The sequence below is a fragment of the Medicago sativa genome, chromosome 7 (genome assembly GCF_051527215.1).
Source record: "Medicago sativa cultivar Bolivia chromosome 7, Bolivia_mono, whole genome shotgun sequence".
NCBI classification, from domain to species: Eukaryota; Viridiplantae; Streptophyta; class Magnoliopsida; order Fabales; family Fabaceae; genus Medicago; species Medicago sativa.
This window is the reverse complement of record NC_140755.1, coordinates 77,989,375-78,016,656: the sequence shown is the minus strand read 5'-3', so window position 1 is coordinate 78,016,656 and position 27,282 is coordinate 77,989,375. Positions and strand designations below refer to the sequence as shown.

The window sequence follows — 27,282 nt, the reverse complement described above, 5'->3', positions numbered from 1 at the left end:
AGGAAAATCAAATTTGTAACCAGAATCATTTGGGGAAGCCTTCTGAGTATTTTACTGAACCCTTGGGGGCAGGATTAGAGAAGACCATGAAGAGTGAGGGTACTGGTTCAGATGTTGATAACAAGGTTTCTTCGGACGTCGGCGAAAACAACATTATATCTAACATTTTGTCTTTGGAACTAGATGCATGGGAAGATTCAATAGTTAAGTTGTTGGATAAAAGTGATGAGCCATACACATCCTTCAAAGCACCTGCTTTGTGCAAAATCCAAGACAATAATCAGTCCAGGTTTTCCTTTGCCAGACAAAATGATTCCTTGAATAAAACCTTTGATTTGCAGCAATCATTTGGGGTTGCTGGACATGATCCTAAAGGGAATTATCCATCTGGTGGTTGTAATGAAAATTATACATTTCACATTCTTTATAACATTCTTTATTTTGATATTGATGCTTATAGGTTGTTACAAAACCATTAGACAATTAGTTTGGTTTCACAAAGAACACTATGAAAATCATTAAACCATACGTATGGTTTCAACAATAGTTTTTATTTAAAACCATTTATCAATAATGATTTTCACTATTCTTTTAGAAGCACTTGTTGTGGAGCACTTGTTATTGGAAATTATAACATTCACATTCTTTGTTGTTACGTATTCATGATTATAGATTGTTACAAAACCATTAGACAGTTAGTTTGGTTTCGCATAGAACACTATCAAAACCATTGAACCATACTTATGGTTTCAGTAAGTTTTTATTTAAAACTAAGATAATTAGTTTATTTTATTTTATTTGCCATTTGACAATTATTTAATAGGTTATAAGTGTGTACTATTAAGTGGTTACTTAATAATGATTTTAATGTTTATCACATTTTTTTTTATTACAAAACCATTAGACAATTATTTTGGTTTCACATTGAAAACTATCAAAATGTGTACTACTAAGTGGTTACTTTGAAAACTAATTTTAATAAAATTGAACATTATTGGGCCAAAAATTAAATAAAATGAACGGTATACTATGATAGATACTATAAAAAGACACAACCAACTGATTATGTCACTTTTTGTATAAACTCGAGAGGTTTAACACGAAAAACAAACATAAAATAAAGCAAAAGTATGTTTTCTTTTTCTAGAAGATAAATTGTTTAAAACAAATTAATAATTTCATTTGAAACCATTAGGCAGTTATTTTGGTTTCACATAGAATACTATCAAAACCATTTGACCGTACTTATGGTTTCAGTATTCCATACCCCTAATTTCAGTAAAATTAAATTAAATTGAACATTATTGGGCCAAAAATTAAATAAGATGAACAATATAATATGATAGATACTATAAAAAGACATACCTAACTATCAAAACCATTAAACCATACTTATGGTTTCAGTATTCCATACCCCTAAGTTTGTTTCACCATAAACTTGATACAAATCCAGAAATTCATAAACTTGATACAAACATTAACAAGAAACTTAACACTAATCTAGAAATCAGAAATTCAATAAAAAAAAACATTAATGTGCTAGCTTTTGAATCAATTCTTCATAGTATGAAGTTGCTGCCTTCTCCACATAGTTTCTTTTTGCAATTGCTTGAGTCGCTTAATATTGATGAACAGATTCCAATTCTCAAATCCATAGTTTTTGCAGCCTTGCCATTCTTCCCATAATTTTCATCATCTGAACTTCCTTCATCAGAATCTTGTGCAACATTTTGTTGTTTCTTTTTTTGATGCTTCTTTTCTTTACCCTTAGAGTTTCTTGTTTTCTGCTCCTTATTTTCACCACCATCAGATGATGAAGCTGTGTCATTCCTTTCCTCCTCCTCCATTTGTGTTAGCCCAAACCTGAATGATGGCAATGGCTCTAGCTCTTTAGTTTTTTTCACCTGCATGATCAAAGAAAACCATTAAATACATCTAATGGTTTTGGAGTACAACTGACCAAAACCATTTCCACGGCACAATGGTTTTTGCATAGTTTTTAGAGTTTAACAAAGTTCTAACAAAGTGTATTGTGGCTTATGGCTTCTAAATCTCTATGTCCATATTACGTCTTATTTTCACTTATATTTTTGGCTCTTGTTTGTTTTTTCCTAACAAAAATAACAATAATGAATTTTTTGTTATATTCAAAATAATTCACACACACATACAATAAAACCAAATATATTAGTGTCATAAGGACGGAGCAAGTAAGTGAAATGCGGAAAAACCATTGAAATAAAACAACCATTGATTTTGGTCAGAGCACATATATAGCTAGCAGAGATGGACCAATAGAGCTCAAACTCAAATCACAAACACAGTGCAGGAAAATATTGTCTCAGCTGATATTTTAAGACCAAAAGGACGGAGCAAGTAAGTGAAATGATCTCAATCCATACTGCCATTTAAGTGAAATAAATCAAAAGAAAAAAATCATTGATTTATACAGCACAACACATAACACAAGCAAGATGAAGATTTCCAAACACTATGACAGTGTGGCAGATTGCATTGTAGCTACTGCCTACTGCTCGCACGCACGCACACACAAATGATCTCCAAACTTTTGAGTTTGGGTTCTAATCCTGCTAAAGATTACCTTCTTCCACTTACAAATTGGAAATTACCCTCTAACATGCTTTTTCAAATCAATCAAGAAATATACACTATTATCATACTTGAAGAAAGACTTTTTCCCCTAATTAGAAGAGCATTTTTAAAAGAATGACTGATGTTTGGTTTATGTAATGGATGACAGTGAGCCACATCCCATCTATATGAGCTAGTTGGACACTTATTTGTTTGTAGTTGGTTTTCGGTTTTTAAACATGTTAACACTGCATTCATTTTTAAGTGTTTGTTTTGTATGACGTTTGATGAAAATTACGGCAAAAATTCATATGAAAACATGCTAACATGCTTTTGTATGTTGTCAACGTGACGTGAAGCCAACACAAGCTTATTTCAATATCTCTGGTATACCGTACAATGTGGTAAGAAACAAAACTAATATTATGCACTTACTAAGATTGATGTTCTACCATATCTTTTTGGTAAGTAAACGTTGCCAAAGGACCTAAGAAACAAAACTAAAAGGCTCTTATTTAGGAAACTAGACCCTAGATGCACACATTGAAAATCAAGAATGCAATAACAAAAATCTGAAGTGAAATTAAGAGAAAGGCAAGACTAACACATCTACTTACACATGTTAAAACTGGTTGCCACAAAGGCACACATAGGCAATTTTTTCCCTAATATGATAAAATGTTACTAATAAATAATTAAACAATAACTGTGAGGACTATAATAGAGACACAAATAGATGGGTAAAAGTTTAAGCATGCACGTCCATGAAGAGTTACATTTTTTTGTTTCTTAAAACCAAAACTTTCATCAACTCTTGACTCACAATTAACAAAAAAAACAAAATGCACTAACTTAACTTAAACTAATAATGCTCTAGTCTTCTAGCAACACTTTTTTTGTTCTTTTCAAAATGCATTAACTTAAACAAAATGCACTGACTTAACTTAAACTAATAATGCTCTAGTCTTCTAACTTAACTTAAACTAATAATGCTATAGTCTTCTAGCAACACTTTTTTTTTCTTGAGAACATCCTCAACCTATCTCTTGAAATCTTCAGTCCAATTTTTCAAGAGATACTCTGAAACCATTTCCACAGCAAAATGGTTTCAGAGTAAAACTTCCAAAAACCATTTACACAGCATATTGGTTTTGGCATAAATTTTAATGTTGCGGTGAAATATAGTCACGTCAAAGTAACCACTCGCCCACAGCGCTAAAAAATTCTGTATTGAAAGAAAACTTAATTGTTAGTTACGACACTTCAATCAACCAATTGAAACAGAATAGGCAAAATTCGTGATTTAACTTAACTTAGGGTACAAAATTCATAAGAGATACAGTCGCTAAGTTCACAATCATAATCTTAGTTTACTCGAACCCGAACCCGTTAAAATTCATGAAACAGAAAAGAAGTGAATGAAGTACTTACCTCAGAGGTTTTAGGGACTTCATCGCAGAAGATTTCGCATTTAATATCACCTAGGTTATGGTGGAAGATGCTTGCGGAGGTGGAAGATGCTTGCGGCGGCAGAAGATGAAGATGATGCTGATGAAAATGCGGTGGTGATGATGTTGATTTCGAAATTGCGGTGATGATGAAGATTATGATTATGATTTCGCAAAAAATGCGGTTGTGACAAAGATGGTGGTGAACGACGGTGTTGTTGAGTACGACGGTGACGGAAGACGGCGACGGAAGTTTGTTTTCGGTCGTAGAAGTTTGTTACAGGTGGTGGAAGTTGGAAATGGATGAAAATGATGAAAAAGATCGTGATGTTTTGTTTTGTTTTGTTTGCTTTCTTCACCAATTTTTCTTTGGGGTGTAAGAACTAATTCTGTTGGGCTAGGTGCATAATGGGCTGGACTTATGCAGGGTGCATAAGGAATCCTTATGCATGATAACCACACCCTTTTGCTTGTGTCAAACCATACCCAAAATCACTTTCATAATGCATATTATCAACAATTTGGCATTGCCTTACATCAGATAAGCAGCTAGGAATTACTTCTGCTAACCAAAGTTGGGCCAATATAGAATAGGAGTACTTAGTCTTGTAATGCAATATTGCAGCACCATTTAATTCAAATCTCATCACTTGTAAAAGACTTGAAATTTTGTTATAGCATACTTGAGAAAGTGGTATTAAGTCACTTATAACAGACTTGAAATTTAGTTATAGCAGAACCAAAAAAACCAGCACAGGAAAAGAGAGGTTGCCAAATTGATGTTCGACGGTGCGGCGGTTGTAGGTCATGGCGGTTGACGGCGAAGAAACCCAATGGTGGTGCCTTTGGGATGAAGAGGCATCGCGAGAAAGAAGGGGGAAGACTGTTTGTGATGTGTTGCTATCCGTTTTGCTTTCTCTCATTAAAACTTCCATTTTCTGTTTTTTTATTACTTTAATAACCAGTGCCACGTGTCAAAATTTGATTGGTCCTATGGCACAATGGCACCATATCACTATGGCACTGAAGTGCTGCCCCCCAAAAAAAGCACGATCACTTATAGGGATCAGAAGGTTGGCAAACACAACCTATTCCCAAAACACCCCTAATGCCATAGGTGAAACTCATTATTATAATATCATACTAATTAATTTTCCCATGTCTAGGCCAATTCCTTATAAAACAATATATCTAGACCAGGTTATGAAACCTACTGTTAATATTGAATTGTAACCTAGAATCGATAAAAAGTTGATTAGAAGTTGAAAAACATTAAGAACAAGATATAATCAATAAATGCTAAATTGCATTTTTGGTCCCTTAACTATTTAGGTAGTATCGCTTTGGTCCCTTAATTAAAATTCGATTATTTTGGTCCCTTAATTTATCTCTGTTACGCATTTTGGTCCTTTTCGTTAGTTTTAATTCAAAAACGTTAGGTTTTCTTCAAAAACGCCACCTTTTGTTTCTTTAGTCACACATCTATGCATTTGAGTCGTCAAGATTCGTAATCCTTGTTTCTAGATGAAAATTCACATTTATAGGCACTTTTCCACTTCACAACGCATACCTTGTACACGTGTATGCACGCCGCATGTGCTCTTTTTGCTGACTTGGTTAGCTTTTTTTATCACAAGATGTGCGGGTTGCATGGTGATGTGCACGAGATGCACACGCCCAAAGAAACTTCCTTCTCTCGTCAGGGCGTGTGATAACATACTTTGGGCGCACTCACTTGAAGCAATTTTCTTCTTTTTGAACATCAGAGCACATGGGTCGCATGGACCTGAGGCTTATTTCAGTTGATTTCTTCACTTTTCACAGGCTTTTCATCTTTGATATGTGCTTGGGACATAAATTGTCCAACTTGTGTGAACTTCAATGTCTTCATTGTAAAACCATTAAATCACTTTTCCATTCTCATCAACCTTCTCTCCTATAAATAGAGCCCTCATTCCACACTTCATAAGAGACAAAAAGTTCTCTTGAGTTGTCAAAAACTTTTCTCTCTTCTCCCTCATTTAGCTTGTGTTGACGAGCTATTCTTTTCTTCTCCCTCTTTTTCCGTCCCTTCGGAATTTTGTCCATTTGGTAATTTTGTCCCTTCGGTTGCCCCTTTCTTTTATTTTCTTGCATTTTATTTCTTTTTAGCATTTTTGCATTTCATTTTATTTCTATTTATTATTATCATTTAGCATTTTAATTATCGTCATTTATTTTCCAGCAATTAGAATGTATCTAGGTTCAATGTAAACAATATAAATGAGAAAAGTGTGTGTGTGAGTGTGTGTCTTTTATTTCTTTACCGCTTTATATATATATATATATATATATATATATATATATATATATATATATCCAAAAATGCAAAAAAATTAGATTAGCTTAGGAGATTTTGTGGTGATCCAACGTCACTACAAAATTCTCAAGTTTTTATTTTATTGCTACGTTAGTCTATTTTTAGTTTTTTAATTAATATTCAAAAAACAACAAAAACATGCAAATAACCAAAAATCACAAAAAATTCTTTTCATAATAAACCTTGATTTTCAATCAAGTGGTCGTTCTTTTTATTTTCTTTCTTAATCAAATTTCAAATCAATTTTAATTCTAATTTGAGTCATTTTTCTTTCAATATAAAAAATACAAACCAATTCTTATTCGCCACTTGGCTTTTATTTTAAAACCTTTTCAAAAACTAATAAAAAACATACAACAAATCAAACGTCAATTTCTACCCCGAACTACGAGGTTTTGATCCCTCACAGGTACGTAGGCAAAGGACTTGTCCTTCCAAATCAATTAAAATCAATTTTCTTTTTCTCACCATTCAATTCTATTTTCTTTTCTTTAAAAGCAAGCAAGTTATAGCCAAAAATTAAATAAAATTAAGAGGTTCTCGTAGAGTACTACGAATATTAAGGATGCTAACACCTTCCTTAAATATAACTAACCCCCGAACCCTAAATCTTAAAAAATGTGGTAATTTAGAACTTTTTCCCCTTTCTTTTGAAAAATTAAAAGTTCAGTCGTGAAATAAAATAGTGAGTCAAAAGCTAATCAAATAGCCTTGGTCTCCGAAAAATGACGCGACAGGGATTTAGGTCATTGGGAGGGGGGTCTGTGGGTTTGGGATCTTATCTGGAAGAGAGCCTTGTTCACCTGGGAACTGGATATGCTTTCCGATCTCTTGGTTGTCGCGACTAGACGTGCGAGGGTTGTGACGGAGGATGTTTGGTCTTGCACGCTCAGTCCTGATGGTCGGTACTCGGTAAAGTCTATGTACGCCTCCCTTCTTAAGGGTCTTACGGTTATGGGGACCCCTCAAGGGGAAGTTCTGCAGGCGGTCTCAAGGGTGTGGAAATCTTGGGTCCCGTCTAAAGTCATTGTGTTTTCATGGAAGCTCCTTCTCGATAGGATCCCCTCGAGAAGTAATCTCCTTATGCGTGGTGTTCCGCTCCTGGTGGGAGGAGTGGAGTGCGTTTTTTGTCATGCGCCGTCGGAGTCCGCTGCACAACAGGTTTCTAGGTGGTTGGGTTGGGAGTTTGTGATGCCTTTGGGGCTAGCCCAACAGTTTCAGGCGTTTATTGGGTTAGGAGGGGGAAGAGAATTAGGTTAGGTTTGCTTCTTGTTTGGCACGCTGTTATTTGGACCATTTGGGCATCCCATAATGATCTTATCTTTGCTGGTGGCTTACTCTGAGAGGAGCTAGTGGTGGACAGAGTTAAACTCTTAGCTTGGCAGTGGTTCCGGGCTAAGTGCCCTGCAAGTTCCTGTTCTCTCTTTGAGTGAGAGGTGCAGCCCGTCCTATGTTGGAACCGGTAGGGTCTTATGGTGGTTGTTCTCCTGGGGTCGCTTGTGGGGTTGTGTGAGGTGTATCTCCTCCCCTCCCGGTGTGGCTTTCAGGCTATCCTTGTTGTTTTGGCGATTGGTTTTCTTTTTTAGGTTTTAGTGGGCGCTTCCAGCCTCGTTTGTGGGGTTTTGGAGGCATCCCCCAATGGTTCTTTGTTGGAGCGTCTTTTGATGGCTATTCTAGTGTATATTGTACCCTTTGTTTATATATATATATATATATATATATATATATATATATATATATATATATATATATATATATATATATATATATATATTGCCATTCAAAAAACAAAAAAGATGAAAATGAGAATAAAGCTTTTTATTTAGGGTTAATATGTCTTTACCCCCCTGTAATATAGGCGAGTTCCGGTTTTCCCCCTGTAAAAAAGATTCTTTCGATTCCAACCCTGTAATATAAAGATTCCGTCGAAAACCCCCTGAGCACATTTGAGACCCCCCAGCTGATGACGTGGCGTGACGTGGCGCGCTGAGTCACCCTTTTCTGCTGACGTGGCGTGCTGACTGTATAATTAATTTTATTTTTTATTTTTTTATAGGGTACACGTGGCATTTGTCATTTTTTTATGTCTTTAACCCCCTGTAATTTAGGTGGGTTCTAGTTTTCCCCCCCGTAAAAATTTTTAAAATAAAAAATAAAATCTGGAAAATTTAAAAAAATAATTATTTTTTAAAAAAATGCTGGAAAATTATTAAAAATTGAAAATAATGCAAAAAATGCAAAAAAAATTTAAAAAATAAAAAATCTGGAAAAAAAAATTCGCATGACATGTGTGTATATACATACCACATCATTAAATCATTTTAATAATAAAACTTAGAAACTGAAAATCTTTTAAAAATAACAAAAAATCAGATTATTTTTTAAGAAAAATAAAAGATTGATTTTTTTTAAATTTTAAAAATAACAAAAAATCAGATTATTTTTTCAAAAAATAAAATAAAAAAGCAGAAAAGACATTAAGATTTTTATCAAAATTTAAAAAATTGGAAAAAATTTTGGATTTTTTTTGAAATTTAGAAGATATTTAAAAATACTGAAATTTAGTTTTCAAAATAAAAAGTTTAGATTTTTTTGCGAAATAAAAAAACTGGAAAATATTTAAAATTTTAAAAATCTGGATATATATTTTTTAAAAATCCAATTACAATATGAAAATTAAATTTTAAAAATCATATAATCTGAAGAAAAAAATTGATTTTAGTTTAATTAAAAATTTAGGAAAAAAATCTAAGAAGCTTGAATTACATAGGAATTTTTTTGTAAAAAGAATTATTACTGCGTGTAAAATTTTAAAAATTACACTCAGGTTCATCGAGCTCGAAAGAGCTTTATGCTTGCTGCTTGAGCAGGGAGTTGTTGACACTTGGGTTTGTTATTGTGTTGGCAGTCAATCCATTCGCTAAAATTAAATCCTAAATGTTTTTGACAAATGTTCACTGTTCATATTTTTTTTTGTAATCTGGTTTCGTCCCCGTACGTGCGTTCGCTGAGTTATGCTCATGATTAGTGAATTTTTGTTTGGATATTTTAGGACAGTTTTGCTTGGTCTGATTTATAACGATGTATGGCCGTTTTGGGTTTTACTTGGGTTAGGTTTTATGTCCCCCCCAGTCTCTGTATCTCTCTCTTTTTTTAATGTATTTTTCTTTTTGCTTAAATTTTTTTTTAAAAAGCGTCTAATTTAAGAGACATTAAAATTTAAAAAGTGAGTACCTCAAGTTGCTCTTCCAATGTCTTTTGAACTTCGCAAAAAAATCTAAACTTTTTTATTTTGAAAATTAAATTCCAGTATTTTTAAATATCTTCTAAATTTAAAAAAAAATACGAACTTTTTTATAATTTTTAAAATTTCGAAAAAAATCTATTTTTTCATTTTTATTAATTTTTTAAATTTTTTGGAATTTTCAATTTTTATTAATTTTCCAGAATTTTTTTTAAAAAAATAATTATTTTTTTAAATTTTCCAGATTTTATTTTTTATTTTTTAAATTTTTACAGGGGGAAAACTGGAACTCGCCTAAATTACAGGGGGGTAAAGACATAAAAAAATGACAAATGCCACGTGTACCCTATAAAAAAAATAAAAAATAAAAATAATTATACAGTCAGCACGCCACGTCAGCAGAAAAAGGTGACTCAGCGCGCCACGTCATCAGCTGGGGGGTCTCAAATGTGCTCAGGGGGGTTTTCGACGGAATCTTTATATTACAGGGTTGGAATCGAAAGAATCTTTTTTACAGGGGGGGAAACCGGAACTCGCCTATATTACAGGGTGGTAAAGACATATTAACCCTTTTATTTAATTCGCTAATAAATTAGATAATAACTTGAACATTGTTTATTCTTAAAAAAAAAAAAAAAAAACTTGAACATTGTTTAGACATGAGAAAATAACACTTGGTTGCCACAATAAACACACATTAGTTCTTCAATTAGGAGCATAACATAAATCATTATAGGCAGCGATGAGACAAAAGAGTTTCAGAAACCTATAAATTACCATTAAACTGAATATTCAAACAAGTTCCGGTTATGTTCAAAATAAATATTGCATTGTCTAAACAAGGTATTGTAGAACTGTTTCTTTGACCTCAAAAGTGAACCTGTAGTTTTGTACTCCTTCCGTTTCAAAATGAGTGTCGTTTAAGGTTTTGACATACAGATTAAGAAATGGAATGAAATAATCATTAGATATAACATTAAACTGCCCTTACTCTATAAGAAAAAAATAAACTTAAAGTTGCATTGAAAATTGTGTGAGATAAAAGTTGGACTATTTATGGAGGGTAAAGTTGGAAGAAAAAAATTAAAGTTGTATTGAAAATGTAAAATGACATTCATTTTAAAACAATTTTTTTTTGCCTAAAGTGACACTTATTGTAAAACGGATGGAGTACTTGTCATTTGGACTAAAAAAAGCAGGATCATAGAACAAAGAGCATTACTTTTCCCACCCTATGGCCTTCTCGCGCGCCCTGTTTTTTTGACCAAAATACCCTTTATCCGGACTATGTAATCCGGACAATATTCGGATCATATAATCCGAAATGATTTGAGTAGTAGTATGGGTGATTTGAGCACAATACATGCTTCGTTTCAGACGAGCATTATCATGTTTGAACATTGGTTCAAAGACAAGGTGTTGTGGTCTAGGTTGATCCGGAACATTTCAAGGGAAGCTTTGCATCATCTCGTAATGGAGTACAATAAAGCACTTGAAATTGGTACGGATAAATCAAGATGTGGTTGTTTGAGTTTGGTCACATACAGATTACCGTGTGCGTGTATGCTAGCTTTGAAGATCAAGAACGGCACCGCAATTCGTTTGGAAGAAATTCACACCCACTGGAAGAGGTTGGGGTTCGAGTACGAGGTTTGACCCGAAGCTTCAAATAGAAGACATCTCTCTATTGCCAGAATGGGATATTCTCCAGGTATTTTTTTTCAAAACTGTGTTAGTTTATGTTCTGCCCAGGATTTCTGTTTCTGTACTCTGTTCTATTGAAATTCGGATTATATAATCCGGATATAATCGATGGATTCCGGATTATATAATCCGGAAAAGTAGCATTTACGCCCCATGCAAGTGCATTTAAGGCTCATGCAAAGGGTGTATCGGGAAGTTCCGGATTATACAATCCGGATTACCTTATGTATTTCGGATTATATAATCCGGAAGTCATCAGTGGTAGTAACAGAATGCATGTTTCTGACTGGTTTCCATCAAATGACAGTTTTTTTACACATTGTAGGCCCGGTTCAAGGACGCCGAGTACAACATGAAGGTGCATTTGAAAGAACAATTCCGACAATTTGTTTTACCGGAAACCACCTCTATGCGTCCACCGCCAAATAAGGTCACCACCAAAGGAGCTCAAAAGAAAGATAAGCAAAGCATTCGATCGACAAGGCGGTCCCCTTCCCTATGGGAGATTGTTGACTCCCAAGAGCAAGAAACACAGGGTTCACAGACACGGTCAATAGGGACGAGTAGAAAGAGTGCACGGAAAAGCAACATGTCTCCTACTCCTCCTAAGAAGCAAATCCCAGAAAATCCAAAGAAGCCATCACCCGTTGAAGTCCACATACCACACAAAGACCAAATCCCAATTTGGATGCATGGCTTTATTGTAAAGGTTACGGATGTACCCGGTGATGGCCATTGTGGGTTCCGAGCAGTTGTGGTCCTACGTAACTTGACTATTGATGATCACACATTAGTCCGGTACAACCTTTACAAAGAGCTTATCGGTGTAGAAAATGCCCGCTATCGGAGGATGATTAATGATGATAGGCGGTATAAAGAGGTCTTGGACGCTCTATCATACGCCGGTATTGGATATGCACCACGGGATAAATGGATGACAATGCCGGATATGGGGTTCCTCATCGCACAGAAATTCAACCAAACGGTTGTTGTGTTGTCCATTGGGAAACCAGAAACCTTTTTCCCTATATGTGGTCCACCGCCGCCTTCAAGTATCGATCCATTGATGTGTCTGGCATATGTGAATGACAACCATTTTATGGCATTGAAATTGAAGAATGGTTGTCTGATTCCTCCCACTTCCGCTCTAAGGAGACGATACCATCGAGAGGATGCAGACACATGGCCTGATAGATATGTCAGTCGTATGGCAGATTATAATGAGCTAAGTTGGGCGGCGGGTGTAAAGGTCATAGAAGATGATGAAGAATTGTACGTTGTTGAAAATCTTGATCCCGATGAGAGGGTTGGTACTGGACCTGCTCCTGTTGTGAAGGTTGAAGTGGATGATAGTCCCATTGATCTTTCGGCGCCATAGATTAGATATATATCAATAGTTTAGTTGAAATGTATATCATTAGGTGAAATTTGTGATGATATAAATTCAACTCTTTTTTGGTATAATGATATATATATAATCATTTTTTTGATATAATATTTAAGTTAGTTGTCTTTTATACAAACATATATAATGATTTATTGAAAAAAAATGATAAAAACCACAATGACATGCAAATCTGTTTCAGTTCTGTGCACTGGTTCATTCCGGATTATATAATCCGGAAAGCCCCGAGGGCAATTTTGGAAAAAAATAGGGCGCGCTAGGAAAGTCATAGGGTGGGAAAAGTAATACTCTAGAACAAATACCTTTGACCCAAAATCTAACTTTATATATCTTTCTCTTTTGCTTGTTATTACAAAACCAACCAACCAAATTACTTTACAAACATAAAGGAATTCACTATATATACTCACTTAAATCTCCCCCATAACATCAATACCTAAGAAGAACAAAAAAGAGGAGAAACATAAAGTTGTGTAAACAAAATGAAAATATTGTCCTCCAAATTAAAGCTTCTTTTCTTTTGTTGATTATTACTCTTATTTTAACAAATTGTGTGTATTCTGAAACTCAAAATTGTCGTCCAAGCAGTTGAATTAGAGGAAAGAAATCTCCTCCGGAACAATGCAATCAAGAGAATGATTCTGATTGTTGTGTACAAGGAAAAATGTACACAACTTATGTATGTTCACCATCAGTGTCCACTCACACCAAAGCATATCCCACTCCTAATAGTTTTCAAAAGGGTGGAGATGGAGGTGGTCCTTCAGAATGTGACAACCAGTATCATTCAGATGACACTCCCGTTGTTGCACTTTCCACCAGATGGTTCAACCATAAAAGCATGTGTCTAAAAATCATTACAATTAGTGCTAATGGAAAAAACGTGGTGGCAATGGTCGTTGACGAGTGCGACTCCACAAAGGGATGTGATGAACAACATGACTACCAACCACCTTGTCCAAATAACATTGTTGATGCTTCGAAAGCTGTGTGGAAAGCTTTAGGTGTACCTAAAGAATAATGGGGTGGCGTTGACATTACATGGTCAGATGCTTGAAATTTTATAGGTTAAAAATTCATTTTTGTGTTTCTATGGTTTAATTTAGTGATCATATTCTGTACTTTTATTTTTATCACAATGTGTATGTATCATATATACTTGCTGTTACCATTCTGTTATAAATTTAGAAAATACAACACATACTTTTATTGATTGAGTTCAAATTCTAAATTTAATTTGCTTTTATATCAATACTCCAAATTTCTCTTTAGTGATATTATTTACTTATAAATAATGATTGATAAGTAACATATGTTCCATGGCCTTAGATGTCATCAGTCGGTCCTTTAAATTTGGATGTCCTTGGCGAATCAAGAGAGTGGTGTCCCTATAATGAAAAATTCCACAAAAAATGATAAGATTAAGAGAAATGAATGGAAAGACTATTAAACATTTCATTTGACCTTGTGCAAGAAGAACATAAGTATAAATCTTTGAAATGTGAATCAATTAGCTCTAAACTAGGATCCATGTTCCAAAGTCTAAGCTTCACTCGACAAGTTTAATTAACTAAAGACAACATGTTTATCAAAACAACACACATGGACCATAATTCAATATTATATCATCACAAAATTCCATAATTCAATGTTGATTCCTCAAAAGTGAAAATTTGTTTCACTATTAAATAATAAATAAATTGTTTGACAATTGCAATTGGCACCTACTCCTATCTTATGAAGTTATGATCAATGGGATATGACACTTATGCTTTTGGCAATTGATTGTTCTTGTGTTAATAGTTGCATAATTGAGATGGAGATATGTTTTTTGTTTACAAATTGAGATGGAGAGGTTAGTCATAGAGAATAAGAATTAGAAAGAAAAGAGACTCATAAACTAGGAAAAATATTGTGACTCTTAATATGCAAAAGCAAAAAATTTGACTATTTATTACTCTTAACACCTCATATCATTATTTTAATTTTAGTTCATTAATTAGATTATTCACTTGCTTTTTCACTCATGACTCATCGGTTTAGTTGCTAAAATCATGGACGTAATTAATATTTTTTGGTACATGTAGTTGACCGATTTCATTTAGTAATGTCATTTATTAGTTTTGACTTTGTGGTGCCCCTGTAATTTTGTCAACAACTAGCATTTTACATTTTTTTATGGAAGTATATATACATACATATGAGGATGTATATAGGTAGTAAAAATATATTTTTTGGTGCCACTAAAATTATGGTGCCCTGGGCTGCCGCCCCCTCGGCCCGTGCGCAGGGCCAACCCTGGATGTCATATTCGTATAACACGGCCAAGTAAGATAATTTATTTGGGTAATCACAAGAATATAATTTTCTAAATATTTGATGCTTTCCTGATTTCTTAAAGAGAACAGATGCAAAAATGTAAGTTTGTCAGTTCATTTTGACACTGCTAGGTGGCTTGTTGCACAAACAAGCAAAAGTCAGCAGTTTGTGGTCTCTCATACTTATAGAGAAGGAAATAGATGTGCGGATTTGTTGGTGTGCTATGGACATTCCCGCCTTTGAGTATTTTGGTGGAGTTCGCTCCCTGTTTTTTCAGTAGAGATTTTCTTGTTGATAGATTTTCACTTCTTATTTTCTGCTTTTCTTAATCTTCGTGAGTTTCGGTTTGGATCCATAAGGTTTTGTAATTTTCACTTTTTTTGATAAATTTCTTTCGATTGCGCTCTTTTGGGGTGTCAGTCTTGCTGGGATGTCATTTGAGTATAAGGGATCACGGCTAATATTTTTCAAGTTCAAATTGTATTTTGGCATTCTTAATCAAGTTTCATGGGATGCTTTATAGCTCCATTCCATATGTAGCATAAGGGATTAGTGATTGCAATTACCAAGGTAATTAAAACCGAACCAGACCGGCCGGTTCAACCGGTTTAACCGTGAACCAGACCAATGTCCGGTCCGGAATGGCTTTAAAACCACTCTGTCATAAAACCGGGAAATGAACCGGAAAACCGGTGAAACCGGAGGTTCAGGCGATTTGACTGGTTGGACCGCATTTTGGTTCTTTTATTCTCACAAAAAAAAAAATACAGACAATGGTTTTGGTCTCAGTTTCGCGTTTGTTCACGCAAATATCACCGGGAGAAACCCTTACAATAGTATTCAAGCAAGACCGCAAGTAGATGAAGAGAGAATTGAACAATCGATTTGGTTCAAGAAGAAGATGAAGAGATAATTGAACCGTAAATTAAAAATAGAACAAATCATAAAGGATGAAATAATACAGGTGAGGCTTGCAAACTGAGGCGGCTGTGTTTGCTTTCATTTTTCAACAACAACCATGTTAGGGTTACAGGTTATAATAGGTTAATAATTGAATAGGTCAAGGATAATCAAGCTTTAATAAAATGGTTTATAGATTAATAATTGGACAACATAGTCAAACATAAACCCTTAAATACATAAACACCGATATGGCTATGAAATTGTCAGAAATCTATGGTACCCAGAACCAAAAGAAGGGGAAAACAAAATGTAGAAAAAAAGGTGTACTTAGACAGAAAGAGTTCCTGAATCTTATTTCTGTACAAATGAAAACTGAAATCCACAAGGTTGAGTACCTCAGAGTTCACCTTCAGTCGGATATGAGCGACAGCGGCATCCCATGCTGGTGCATCAGCTCTGTGCAGTCCTATTTTCCTTTCCTGCCATATTAACGCCATGAATAGCTAATACAAAGCACAATTTCCCAACAGGTAATAAAACTATAAGAGTAACAACCACTCGTATTAATCAAAATCTTTGGTTCAATTCTAATATTAAGGAAAGAAAAAAAAAACCTCCAAGGGATTTTAAGGATTTTATATAACAACCTCCGATTATGTACGGTTAGGCTCTCTAGTTCCTAGATGAATTATTAGTTTGCACAAGTTAATTTATTATGTTTACAACATTTTGTGATTACCCTGTCGTGTAACATCCTGATTCCTGAATATCATTCTACATAACAACGAATTGGATGAGACTGACAGTCATGCTTCTCTTAAAATAGTTGTGTAGGATTTTAGGTTGTACTTAGACAGCTTCATCCTCTCCATACCGAGAGAGGATGGGGTGATAAACTATGTAAGTGATGACAATATGTTTACCAACTTGCTACTGAAGTAAAAGGAAAGGAGGTCGTGGGAACGACTTTCAATTCTGAGAATTCAGATTTTATTACAAAAGAGCCTTTTGATATACATCGAATCTAATTATTAACCAAGGGAAAATTAACGAGTATTTGTTGAGGTTATTGTGGAATTTTTGTACTAGTAATGTCAAGAAAGTGTTGACTGCAATTTGGTAAATACTTTTAAAAAATGGATACCTTAACTACGGAGTATTTTTGGCTCAGAAACCAAGAGAGAATCCACTCTCTAACTCTCAAATGAGAAACTCAAGTTTTGATATATTTAAAATTGGTGATAATACATGAAGAAAATGGCCTTATTTATAGTAATCCTAGAGGCCATGCAACTGTAGAATGCTGAAAATTAATGTGAATGCAAGAAATAAAATGTCAACATAAGTGGCAAGGTGGTTGTGTGTCAACCATGGTGGCTTCAATGAGGTAAGGGATGATGCAAGTGAGGAGAACCTATGGATACTAGGGGTGGTGCAATTAATAGGCTGTTTGAATTTCATGATCTGCATCAATTTTGATTTGAACGAGTGTTTTGTTTTCAGCTTTTGCAGTACATTTCTACGAACGGAGATGACACATGGGCTTTTTGAAGGTATATATAAGGTTTAGCTTGCAGCTGCATTATTATCTATTTCTGGTACAACCCGAAGTACTGAAAAAGAGACTTACATTTTCAAATAACTTCTATTCAGAATCATGTAAGGAATAACAGAATATTGGCAAGAATTTCTTTCTTCTTTAACAGGAAACAATAAATCTTAAACAAAGCAAGCAGATGGAAACTATAAATCTTCAGAATCATGCTTGAATGCAATTTCTATTTTATAACAAAATTTTGAATAAATTAAAACAGATAATTCTCTGTACCGCTCATATACATGGTGACAAATTGTAGCTCTTGAACTATGATCTATGCAGTTTCAAGGTTTTTACATAACAACCCTCCCATTATGAAATAGTACAATGGAGTAAGGAATGGATTACTGTAATAATTGCCAATAGATAGTCTCGTAGCCATTCAAAAATCAATTAACTTAAGCAATCATAAAAATTAATAATCACTCAATCAATTATAATAGAAACAACATATACTACAAAACATAAGTTCAAACAAGTAAACCATAGAAGGGCAACTTACTTTCAGAAAATTGAAACCAAGCTTTCAACGTAATCCATAGCCCAACACCAGCGTACATCTTCTCTAGTTATATTGTTGTTGGTAATAGGTCTACTTGCAGTAAATTCTATTTCATCTTTTCTGTTTTCTCTCCAATTATATAGAGATGCATATTTATGTTGCTTGATTCTAAGCCTGATCAACACACTACCATCCTTAGTAAGAAGCAACGGTATCATTTGAGAATACTTTATTGCGTCTTCCGCAATAAACCCTTCATCACTAGGAATTTGGTAATTAATTTTAAAAAGTTGAGCCCAAGACTCTTCAACCCCAAATTTCTTCATCTGCCATACAACAAAATCAAAATTTGTTTTCTTGTATAAATAAGAAAAACAAAGGCAGCCCCCCAACACACCAACTGTTGGCTGTTTTGACGGCACTTCATCAAATCCACGAGGCAACTTGTATTGATTGTATGTCTCCGTCCTCCAATCAAGTGAAACAATAACAAATTGACCAACTGTAATATCCTCAAAATCATAATCGAGGTTATTGTGAATAGCCAACCAGTTAAGAGTGCCACTCAAATACACACCATTATCTGGACAATAGTCCCCCCAAATGCTGTCCACATCAAGAGGATCAACCGGGAAACTCTCAATATCTCTCCAAACATTATCACCAAAATTGATAATTTTTACGACACTTCTCAGTTGAGTATAATCGTAACGGAACGCCACAACCTTATAAGTGCCGGTTGAATCATCACAACCAAACTTAAAGTTGAACATTCCATGAGGCCTGAGAGTTTTTCCAAATTCGCCAAATTGCCCAAATTTTGAAGATGTTGTCCTGGTGGCTGGGTTCCATAAACGGAGCCAGCACTCTATATAATCATCCGTGCGATTGTAATTATCACCAGACAAACAGATCAATCCATTGCAGGTACCAACTATAGCACAACATTCTTTGTCGCTCACAAAACAATAAGGATCGACAGGAATGGGGAATGTTTCAGTCGGGTTCTCAATTAAACAGGACATGGGGTATGGAACGACACTGTAATCCACTTCAGTGTATCCTCTCAGATGATGTTTGACATATGCCGTGATTACTGTGAAGTGTGGATTTTGTGTTGCTGATATCTTGAGATGCAATTTCACGAAGGAAGGATTGGAAATAAGAATTTTCCAAGACTTGCTGACAGACCTAAATCGAAGAAGAAATATAACGGGAAGGAAGGAAAGTACTTCTGCGATGAGATCATCGGGGAGAACCACCGGCGACCCAGCCATAGACTTTGCTGTTTGAATCAAAGATTTTACGTTTAACTCCAAACTATTTTTTTTTTTTTTTACTTTTTGAAGGAACCGCAAACTGTGTTTGTTTTTCTTCTCTGATACACGGTTGTGCAAAACATATATAGACTATTTTTAGGGTTGTTTGTTTTCGTGGTCCACAAGATATGATAAGCTATCAATATTATTTTTTAGGGAATATGATAAGCTATCACATTTATCATTTTTTTTTTCTAGTCAAGTTTTCTTATCTTGTATTCGAACTAGTTATTTTTTTATTTTTTTGAGCAATGTATTCGAACTAGATTAGAAAGCAAATTATATGATTTTTTTTTAACAAGGCATAATGAAATATATTAATTACACGTAGAAAGTGTTCTATCTAACACAAGGCGTACTAAAGGATATTCAAAGTCGGCCTTAATTTTTTAGTGAGAGAAACTTCAACTTCTCTTTAAATTTTCTTTCTCCTTCACTCTTCGAGGAGGGGTGGTTTTAATTTTTATTTTATTTTTATTTTACCTAACATCATTCCTTGAATCTTTTTTCCCTATCTTTCAATCTAAATAAGTGATTTCCACATACATCAAGTGTTTTCTTTTGTGATTTCGTCGTCTGAGTGCGGCGTTTTGTTGTTTGTCATCATGTGTGGCGTTGTTTGATTCCGAGTTGATTTTGCGTCTTGTTGCAGTGTTCGTTTGGTTCATATTGAAAGATCACATTCAGTCAATGACAAATTTAATGAACGATTTGGACGTCAACGTTGCAGATTCGGAACCGGAAGCATAGGTGTTGTGGTGATTTAGATTTTATCATACTGACTATGCATATTTATTAGATATGTATATGTTATGTCATAGAGCCTTGACGTAGATCGTCAAGAATTAGTAAAGCATAGACGCAGATCGCCCAAAGCTAGTATGATAGCAAGATAAGATACGTTGTTAGAAACATCGTATTATGCAATAGAGCAAATAGAGAAAGATATGCCGATGACGATCTTAGGTTTTCCCTAATCGTCCGGTTTAGAATCGTGTCATGATTATGTTAGACTTAGGCCTCGATATGTAGAGCGTATTCTTGGCATTGCGGTATTAGTTTCCCCTCTACCGCCATGACACGTATAAGAAGTGAAGCCTATAACAAGTTAAGAAGAATTTTATGACGGCCCTAGTATGCATGACCGTCTAAGTATGCAAGTCCCCACACACGTATAATCAACCGGCAGGTTGTATTCTAGACACGTGGTGACCGTAGGTTTCCCCTGAGGTTACCTATAGCCTAGGATTAGGTAGAACTCACTGAGACATTATGTCTCATTCCAATCCTTATTTGTTTCAGATAAACAGGTCGGATGGCAAGCTAGTAGCCGAATGGATGTTTCAGCAAGTGATCGTTCGTACCCGCTGCAGGATGATATGGTTATACAAGGACACATTACTATGTTTTAGAAAAGTTGAGTTGTATTATTATTGTACGAACGCACATTGTTGTTTAAGATATTCATTCGAAGCTTTTTATGTTGTAAATTTTTAATGTATCCAGTACTAAATTAATGCACACGCTAAACTTTCTAGATACGTTTAGTGTGGGTATTACATCATTCCAGTGTTTAACAAATTTGAGATGTTCTGTCACCTCTGATATGATTCATATCAGAGAAGAACTTGTTGTATCCTGGGAGGATATGCGCTTATGAAGCGAATAAATCCTTAAGGACAGTGACTTCGTCACGCCTCAGGTTTTATAACGGCTTACTATTTTGCATGTCATGATTTCTTGTTTGTTTACTTCTCCGTTATCAACGTCAAATCACTGCAATTTAAAGAAAGATAAGTTTACTTGTTATCCTTCTTGTTTATTTTCTTCAATATTTAATTGATAGTTTTATTTATATGATGATTATTATTTATAGAGAGAATTTATTCCTAATTTTTACAACACAAACATGGGTGTTTTGACCGACTTGTTTAGCAAGAAAGGAATTTTATTATACGGGAGTAGTACGAAGTATATTAATTAATTAGTTTTTTTTCAAACTTTTATACTAAATTATAGTATTCAATTTCACATATACAGAATTATTTTTCCTTTTGAGGTGTAAAATATACAGTATTTGTTTATATATGAGGTGTTATATTTTTCTTGATAAAAAAATTAAGTGTTACTCCCTCCGTTCTTTTTTAAGTGTCTTTTTAGAAAATTAACATCAAATTAGCGACGTTCTTTTTTAAGTGTCTTTTTAGAAAATTAAAATCAAATTAGCGATGTGTATTTTTGCACATTTTCTTCCTATTATACCCTCATTTTAATCCACCAATACATTCCTATTTTTTTTGCACACACTTTATCTTTTCAATAAATTTAATATGTTATCTTTCTCTCGTAACAAACAATTGTCAGTTATTATCTTTTTCTGCAACAAATTCCTATTATTTTGTGTGCTCTCTCTCATAACAAACAATTGTCAATTTTCTTTTTCTTGAACATTCATGTAGTCTTTTATTTTTCTTCTCCTAAATATGTTCTTTTACTTTGCACTTGAAATTTTTAACAATTGTTACTCATCTTATTTATAGAATTTTAATTCTTCTTGAAATCATTATTTGTAACAAAATTTTTATTTTTTTTGAGAGATTTGTAACAAATTTTTGTTTATATTTGAAGATAACAAGAAAAAAACTTTGATTAAAAAAAACAAACAAAAACTTTGTTTAAAAAAACAAACTTTAGTTTTTCAAATAGATAGCATTAATTAGTTTTATTGAAAAAGATAAGAGTAATTGACAAACGGAATAATAGACAAATCGTACCCCTAAAATACCAAAAAGACAGTTAAATAGGAGCGAAAATTTTACCTTAAAATGACACTAAAAAAGGAACGGAGGGAGTATATTTTATGCTTTTAAGATAACGTTAATTTACTATCTATTAACCAAAAATAAAAATATTATATTCAACTTTACCTTCAAATCAATAGTGTGGAATTATGTCAAACTGTTATACTCCCACGGTTTTAGTTGAATTTGCTGGCACAATTCATTTCACTCCTCATTTTTATCTGGAAAATGTCTTGTATTGATGTAGTATTTTTCTATCAATCAAAAGTAAGTATTTTGTATCGTCTCCTCAGGGACTAGTGCGATATCATAAACCGTTCAGCATCGATTATCATTTTAAGTTAGGGTTTAATTGGTTGTTTGTTATAAAGACTACGAGAACTAAATTGTGAGAATAAAAACAGAGAGTGAGAGTAATAAGGCGTAAAAGCGTTGGGATTAGTGTTCGTTGATGTCACGACCCAAAAACAATCATCGTGACCGGCGCACGAACTAGATCATTCTAGCCCGGCAAGCCTATTAATCAAACTTGACAACTATAATGCATAAAAATTTAAATTTTTAAACTTTCATTTAAAAAAATATTCACTGAAATTTCGACAGAGTTTCCTCTGTATTTTCAACATTCCCAAGATGTAAATCCTGTTTTAAAAAAACCTGTTATATCAGCCAGAATCTCCAAATAACATCTTTATTTTCATACTACGTACACCTCAAAATAAAACATCCTATCAGATAAATACTTCTGATTCAAAATTTCTGTCATAAATTTCATATATATAAATTTTGACATTAATCTATAATCATTTCCTATGTCATCAAAATGCGTCAATATTAACGTCAATCAATTCAATAATCTAAACTAATGGCAATATCCACATAATAGAATGGAACCTCATGAATTCCATTAACAATGGCAATGATAAAGTGAGTCCTTCCTCCCCATTTCCTCAGAGGAAGCAATGCTCCGCTCGGCACAAATCCTAAAATTCATTTTAGCAACAATAAACAAATCATATAACAAATATAATCATAATCACCACAATCATATCAATCACAATCATATATCCAATATCGTATTTTGATATAACTTATACTTTGACATACTTATCTGAGTATGTCTCTGATCCTTTTTCGATAATAACTAATTTCGGCTAACTAAGTCGGAGTTCCATAACTAAAATTCCTCATTTATACAACTCAATATACATTATCTCATCCATATAAAATATGTTCTCATTTGTACCACTCAATATAAATTATTTCATCATTTTTCTCTTTCCATTATTTGTACATAAACCACATTATCTCTTCGTTGTGGCGAACGGAAATATACCACATTATCTCTTCGTTGTGGCGAACGGAAATATACCACATTATCTCTTCGTTGTGGCGAACGGAATATACCACATTATCTCTTCGTTGTGGCGAACGGAATATACCACATTATCTCTTCGTTGTGGCGAACGGAATATACCACATTATCTCTTCGTTGTGGCGAACGGAAATATAAATTTTAAAATACTATGAGCACTTAACTCATAGGCTGCATTATCTCTTCGTTGCAGAAAACGGATAAAAAGTTCATTACTATGACCCGTACATCATAGGCTACATTATCTCTCGTTGTAGCAAACGGATAAAAAGTTCATTACTATGACCCGCACGTCATAGGCTACATTATCTCTCGTCGTAGCAAACGGATAAAAAGTTCATTACTATGACCCGTACGTCATAGGCTACATTATCTCTCGTTGTAGCAAACGGAGTTTTCTCAATATTCTCATTTTTTTTTTCTTTCTTTCTTTCTTTTTCTATGAGCATATTACTCATTTCAATTTTTCTCATCATTTCCATTTTTCTGTGACTTTCTATAATTCACTGTGAGCATATTACTCATAGATTACATTTCAAATTTTCTTTAAAATCATTTCTATAATTTTATACATCAATTGTCTTGATAGAATTTCCCTCCAACATTTATACTAGCATAAACATACTTATTAACATAAAAGAGATTTTAGGATACACTAATTCAGAAATAACCATTCTACTATCTCATATTTATTCTGTTTCAAATGTACTGTTCATATGGCATAATAGTCATGCTATAATTATGCCAACTTATTCTAATAATTCATAGACATTCCATCAATCACCATCTTAATCCAATTCCAAACAAGTTCTTAAATTATCTATACACATATCGTATAACTTTATATGTTCTTTTTATTACTAATCATCCATATACTTCTTTAAATCCACGAACTATCAATGTCAATACACAAGTAACGATATCATTACTACTAATAAACTCTAATAATCCATCTAATCTACACCCTAATACTCACATAGGACATTATACACATTTCGGCTACAAATTCGATAAAATGAGTGTTAAAATTCTTAACCAAGCTAAAGCCATTTATTTCCATAAAAGCTTCATTTACACTATCAAAGAATTGTGTCAAAGCTATAAAAATCTAACAAATTTACTTTCCAGAGCACTAGCCGAAATTGTACAGACATACACTAAAACTTATTAAATTATCTTTACTCCAATTTCAACACTACCATAAACATATTTAACCTCGTAAGAGCTATTTTTTAGAGTATACTATCAAAGGGAATTAATCTAATGTTATAACATCACTAATTATGTCCTAATGTATCAAAATCATATATTATCATTCTAATGGCATAATATAACTACCCAAAGGGAAGTTTTTACTATCTAAGGGAACTCACCATGATAATCTGAATTCGTTCATAGCCTAAAGATTCTGCCATATTTAGAAATGCTCAACACAACTTAAGCACTATTGACATTTTTTCCCAAAATAGCTTAAGGCATCACTTTAACATCAACAATTCCACTTCTTGCTTGCTTAGAACTCTAACCAACTTCTTTTCTTCACTTCTTGTTCCTAATGGTACATTCTAAGCCAAAAACACACCAAAACCCGTAAGTATATTTTCTGCAGAATTTATCAACTTCAAATGCGTTTTTTTTTCCAATTCGTTTCTAATCCGAATCATACGAAATTTGTATCTAAATTGAAGGTAATTGAGTGTACAATCCGAAACTTTAACAACCATTCAATTATGGGTTTCACAGCGAAATCTGTGACACAAAAACCACAAGTACTGCCATACGAATTTTAGCCCTTATCTCATAAGTTCATGCATAATCACTTCTAACTATAATAACCCATTTTAACAACAGCACCAGCCCAACATACATCAACAACAATTCATCAAGGCTGCTAGAACAACTTTCCATAGTAATTTCTCAAATACCAAAGTTTAATTTCATTCTATTCTTTAGAATTCAAGTTTAAACTAAGAAACTCACCTTAATGGATGCTTCTAACAACTTATACCCCAGCTTCAGCCAAAATTCCTTCCTCTAGCTTCTAAACCACCACATATATTCAGCAACATCAAAACACAAGCACATACTTCTGAAGCTTGTACTCCACAAAATACAATTTTAAGGAGGATAGTGGTATGGCTCGGTTAAGGGGAGAAAGAGAATTGAGACTTGTTTTTGGGGTCTACTTGTGACAAGGATCACATGGGAGCATTACATGTTGAAGTTGATTGAATTTTTGGTGAGAAAAATGGGGATTGAGGTGGAGAGAGAGATGGCCGAAAAAGCCAAAGAGAAGAAAGGGAAGATATTATGATATTTTTTTTAGAAAGAAAAAGAGTGGAATTGTGTAGAATTCTCAAGAAAATTTCCCACTTTTATGGTATTAAAGGGAAAGTTACCTTTTTGCCCTTGTTTAAAAAAAAATCTCATGGGATATTACAGTTGATTAAGTGTCAAACATAACCTAATGATCACAATTCTAGCCATTTACCGAAATTATCACGTATCACTCAATAATATCATTCATGTCTAAATGAGATTGTGAGATCAATTGTATTGTTTAATAGACGATTTCTCAATAACAATTAAATCAAAGATAAGGAATGAAAGACAAGAATAAACTCAATATCACATAAATTTCTAGAATCATATATTCAAAGATCAAAAGTTTACATTCTAAGCTTAATCAAGTACCTTTAATCAGAACAAAGGAGATTTAGTTGATCATTGTTGTGATAACATTACAATCATGAAAGAAATGATGAAGATTCATTCTAAGATCTTGATTTCTCAAAGTTTCTTGATGAATCCACCTTCTAACACTCTTGCCCTATGAAGTATAGTAAATTTCGCCCTATTCTCTCTCTAAAGAAGTGATAAGATATGTCTGAAATGAAGGAAAAAGGCCTTTATACATCTACTTGCTCTGCTAATCTCGCCTCGCGAGATATGCTCGCCATGGCGAGTTGATGTTTCTTCACCAGCATTGAGGAGTTTTTGGTTGCCTTAACTCGCCTCGCGAGATTGTGCTCGCCATGGCCAACTCTGGTCCTTGCTCTCTGTCTCAGCTCGCCTTGGACTCGCCTTCTACTCGCCATTGCGAGATTTCTCGCCTTCCACTCGCCATTGCGCATTGGGGGCGAGTTTCTCTTGTGCTCTCTGCCTCAGCTCGCCCTGGACTCGCCACTGGATCGCCATGGCGAGTTGACCTTTGTACATTTTCTTTGTTTTTCTTTCTTGCTTAGTGTCTTGCTATTCAATTCCTGCACAAATGGATAGAGTGATGTATAAAAAGCATAATAGGATAATTATTCATATTTTCTTTGCTTTTCCTTAGGTAACTTGTAAAAAAAGTAACAATCGTGCTCAAATATACTATGTATTTAACTAATTTATGACACTTATCATGTATTCACCTTCATTCACTTTGAACTTGATTTCTATTTCCAAGTTTTGTGATTCTTTGAAGTGTTTTATCACTTTTCATAATGATAAATGTTTCTTACAGGATCTTCAATCCTAGAAGATGATTGGTTTGGGTGATCAATATGAAGGTCTCTATAGATTAGATTTAGATTTCTTTACTTCTTCCTTGAATAAAACTGCTTCTGTCAATATTGTTTCTGCTAATAAACTCATTACCACTCCTTCTTATGCATTATGGCATTTTAGGTTATGTCATGTTTTACACAAAAGGCTATCTCATATGTCTCA

The 27,282-nt window shown here is 33.9% G+C and overlaps 3 protein-coding genes, 1 long non-coding RNA gene and 1 pseudogene across 7 annotated transcripts; 3 read left to right on the top strand and 2 right to left on the bottom strand.

Annotated features, from left to right (window-relative positions):
- Window positions 1-7,215: 7,215 nt before the first annotated feature.
- On the top strand, window positions 7,216-7,659 carry LOC146908794 (uncharacterized). The gene has a single exon (XM_085729305.1). The coding sequence runs from the start codon at window positions 7,216-7,218 to the stop codon at window positions 7,657-7,659; it is 444 nt and encodes a 147-aa protein (XP_085585431.1).
- Window positions 7,660-10,984: 3,325 nt separating this feature from the next.
- LOC146908793 (uncharacterized) lies at window positions 10,985-12,725 on the top strand. The gene is made up of 2 exons (XM_085729304.1): window positions 10,985-11,293; window positions 11,673-12,725. Exons 1-2 carry the CDS (start codon window positions 10,985-10,987, stop codon window positions 12,723-12,725), a joined length of 1,362 nt encoding a protein of 453 aa, XP_085585430.1.
- Window positions 12,726-12,911: 186 nt separating this feature from the next.
- LOC146908792 (putative ripening-related protein 1) lies at window positions 12,912-13,809 on the top strand (annotated as a pseudogene).
- Window positions 13,056-19,789, bottom strand: LOC146908791 (F-box/kelch-repeat protein At3g23880-like). 3 transcript variants are annotated; one of them, XR_015019722.1, is made up of 3 exons: window positions 18,074-19,789; window positions 16,370-16,453; window positions 13,056-14,140 (listed from the first exon to the last, which is right to left on the bottom strand). XR_015019722.1 is itself a non-coding variant. In XM_085727572.1 (2 exons), the coding sequence occupies exon 1, from the start codon at window positions 19,348-19,350 to the stop codon at window positions 18,076-18,078; it is 1,275 nt and encodes a 424-aa protein (XP_085583698.1). In that variant the 5' UTR covers window positions 19,351-19,789; the 3' UTR covers window positions 16,137-16,453; window positions 18,074-18,075. The 3 variants fall into 3 exon arrangements, 1 of the variants encoding a protein (XP_085583698.1); XR_015019724.1 differs by lacking the exons at window positions 13,056-14,140; window positions 18,074-19,789 and adding an exon at window positions 17,119-17,197 and having other exon boundaries at window positions 16,137-16,453; XM_085727572.1 differs by lacking the exon at window positions 13,056-14,140 and having other exon boundaries at window positions 16,137-16,453.
- Window positions 19,790-22,751: 2,962 nt separating this feature from the next.
- LOC146908790 (uncharacterized) lies at window positions 22,752-25,985 on the bottom strand. Of its 2 annotated transcripts, XR_015019037.1 has the most exons (3): window positions 25,549-25,970; window positions 24,942-25,133; window positions 22,752-23,176 (listed from the first exon to the last, which is right to left on the bottom strand). It is a non-coding gene; the product is annotated as an uncharacterized LOC146908790 (long non-coding RNA). The 2 variants fall into 2 exon arrangements; XR_015019036.1 differs by lacking the exon at window positions 24,942-25,133 and having other exon boundaries at window positions 25,549-25,985.
- Window positions 25,986-27,282: the final 1,297 nt, after the last annotated feature.

Bases quoted from the DNA above. Each gene is read 5' to 3' on its own strand.
- LOC146908794 (XM_085729305.1), top strand. From the start codon at position 7,216: ATGCTTTCCGATCTCTTGGTTGTCGCGACTAGACGTGCGAGGGTTGTG.
- LOC146908791 (XM_085727572.1), bottom strand. From the start codon at position 19,350: ATGGCTGGGTCGCCGGTGGTTCTCCCCGATGATCTCATCGCAGAAGTA.
- LOC146908793 (XM_085729304.1), top strand. From the start codon at position 10,985: ATGGGTGATTTGAGCACAATACATGCTTCGTTTCAGACGAGCATTATC. The intron at 11,294-11,672 runs GTTTGACCCGAA...TACACATTGTAG, and splicing joins GGTTGGGGTTCGAGTACGAG to GCCCGGTTCAAGGACGCCGA.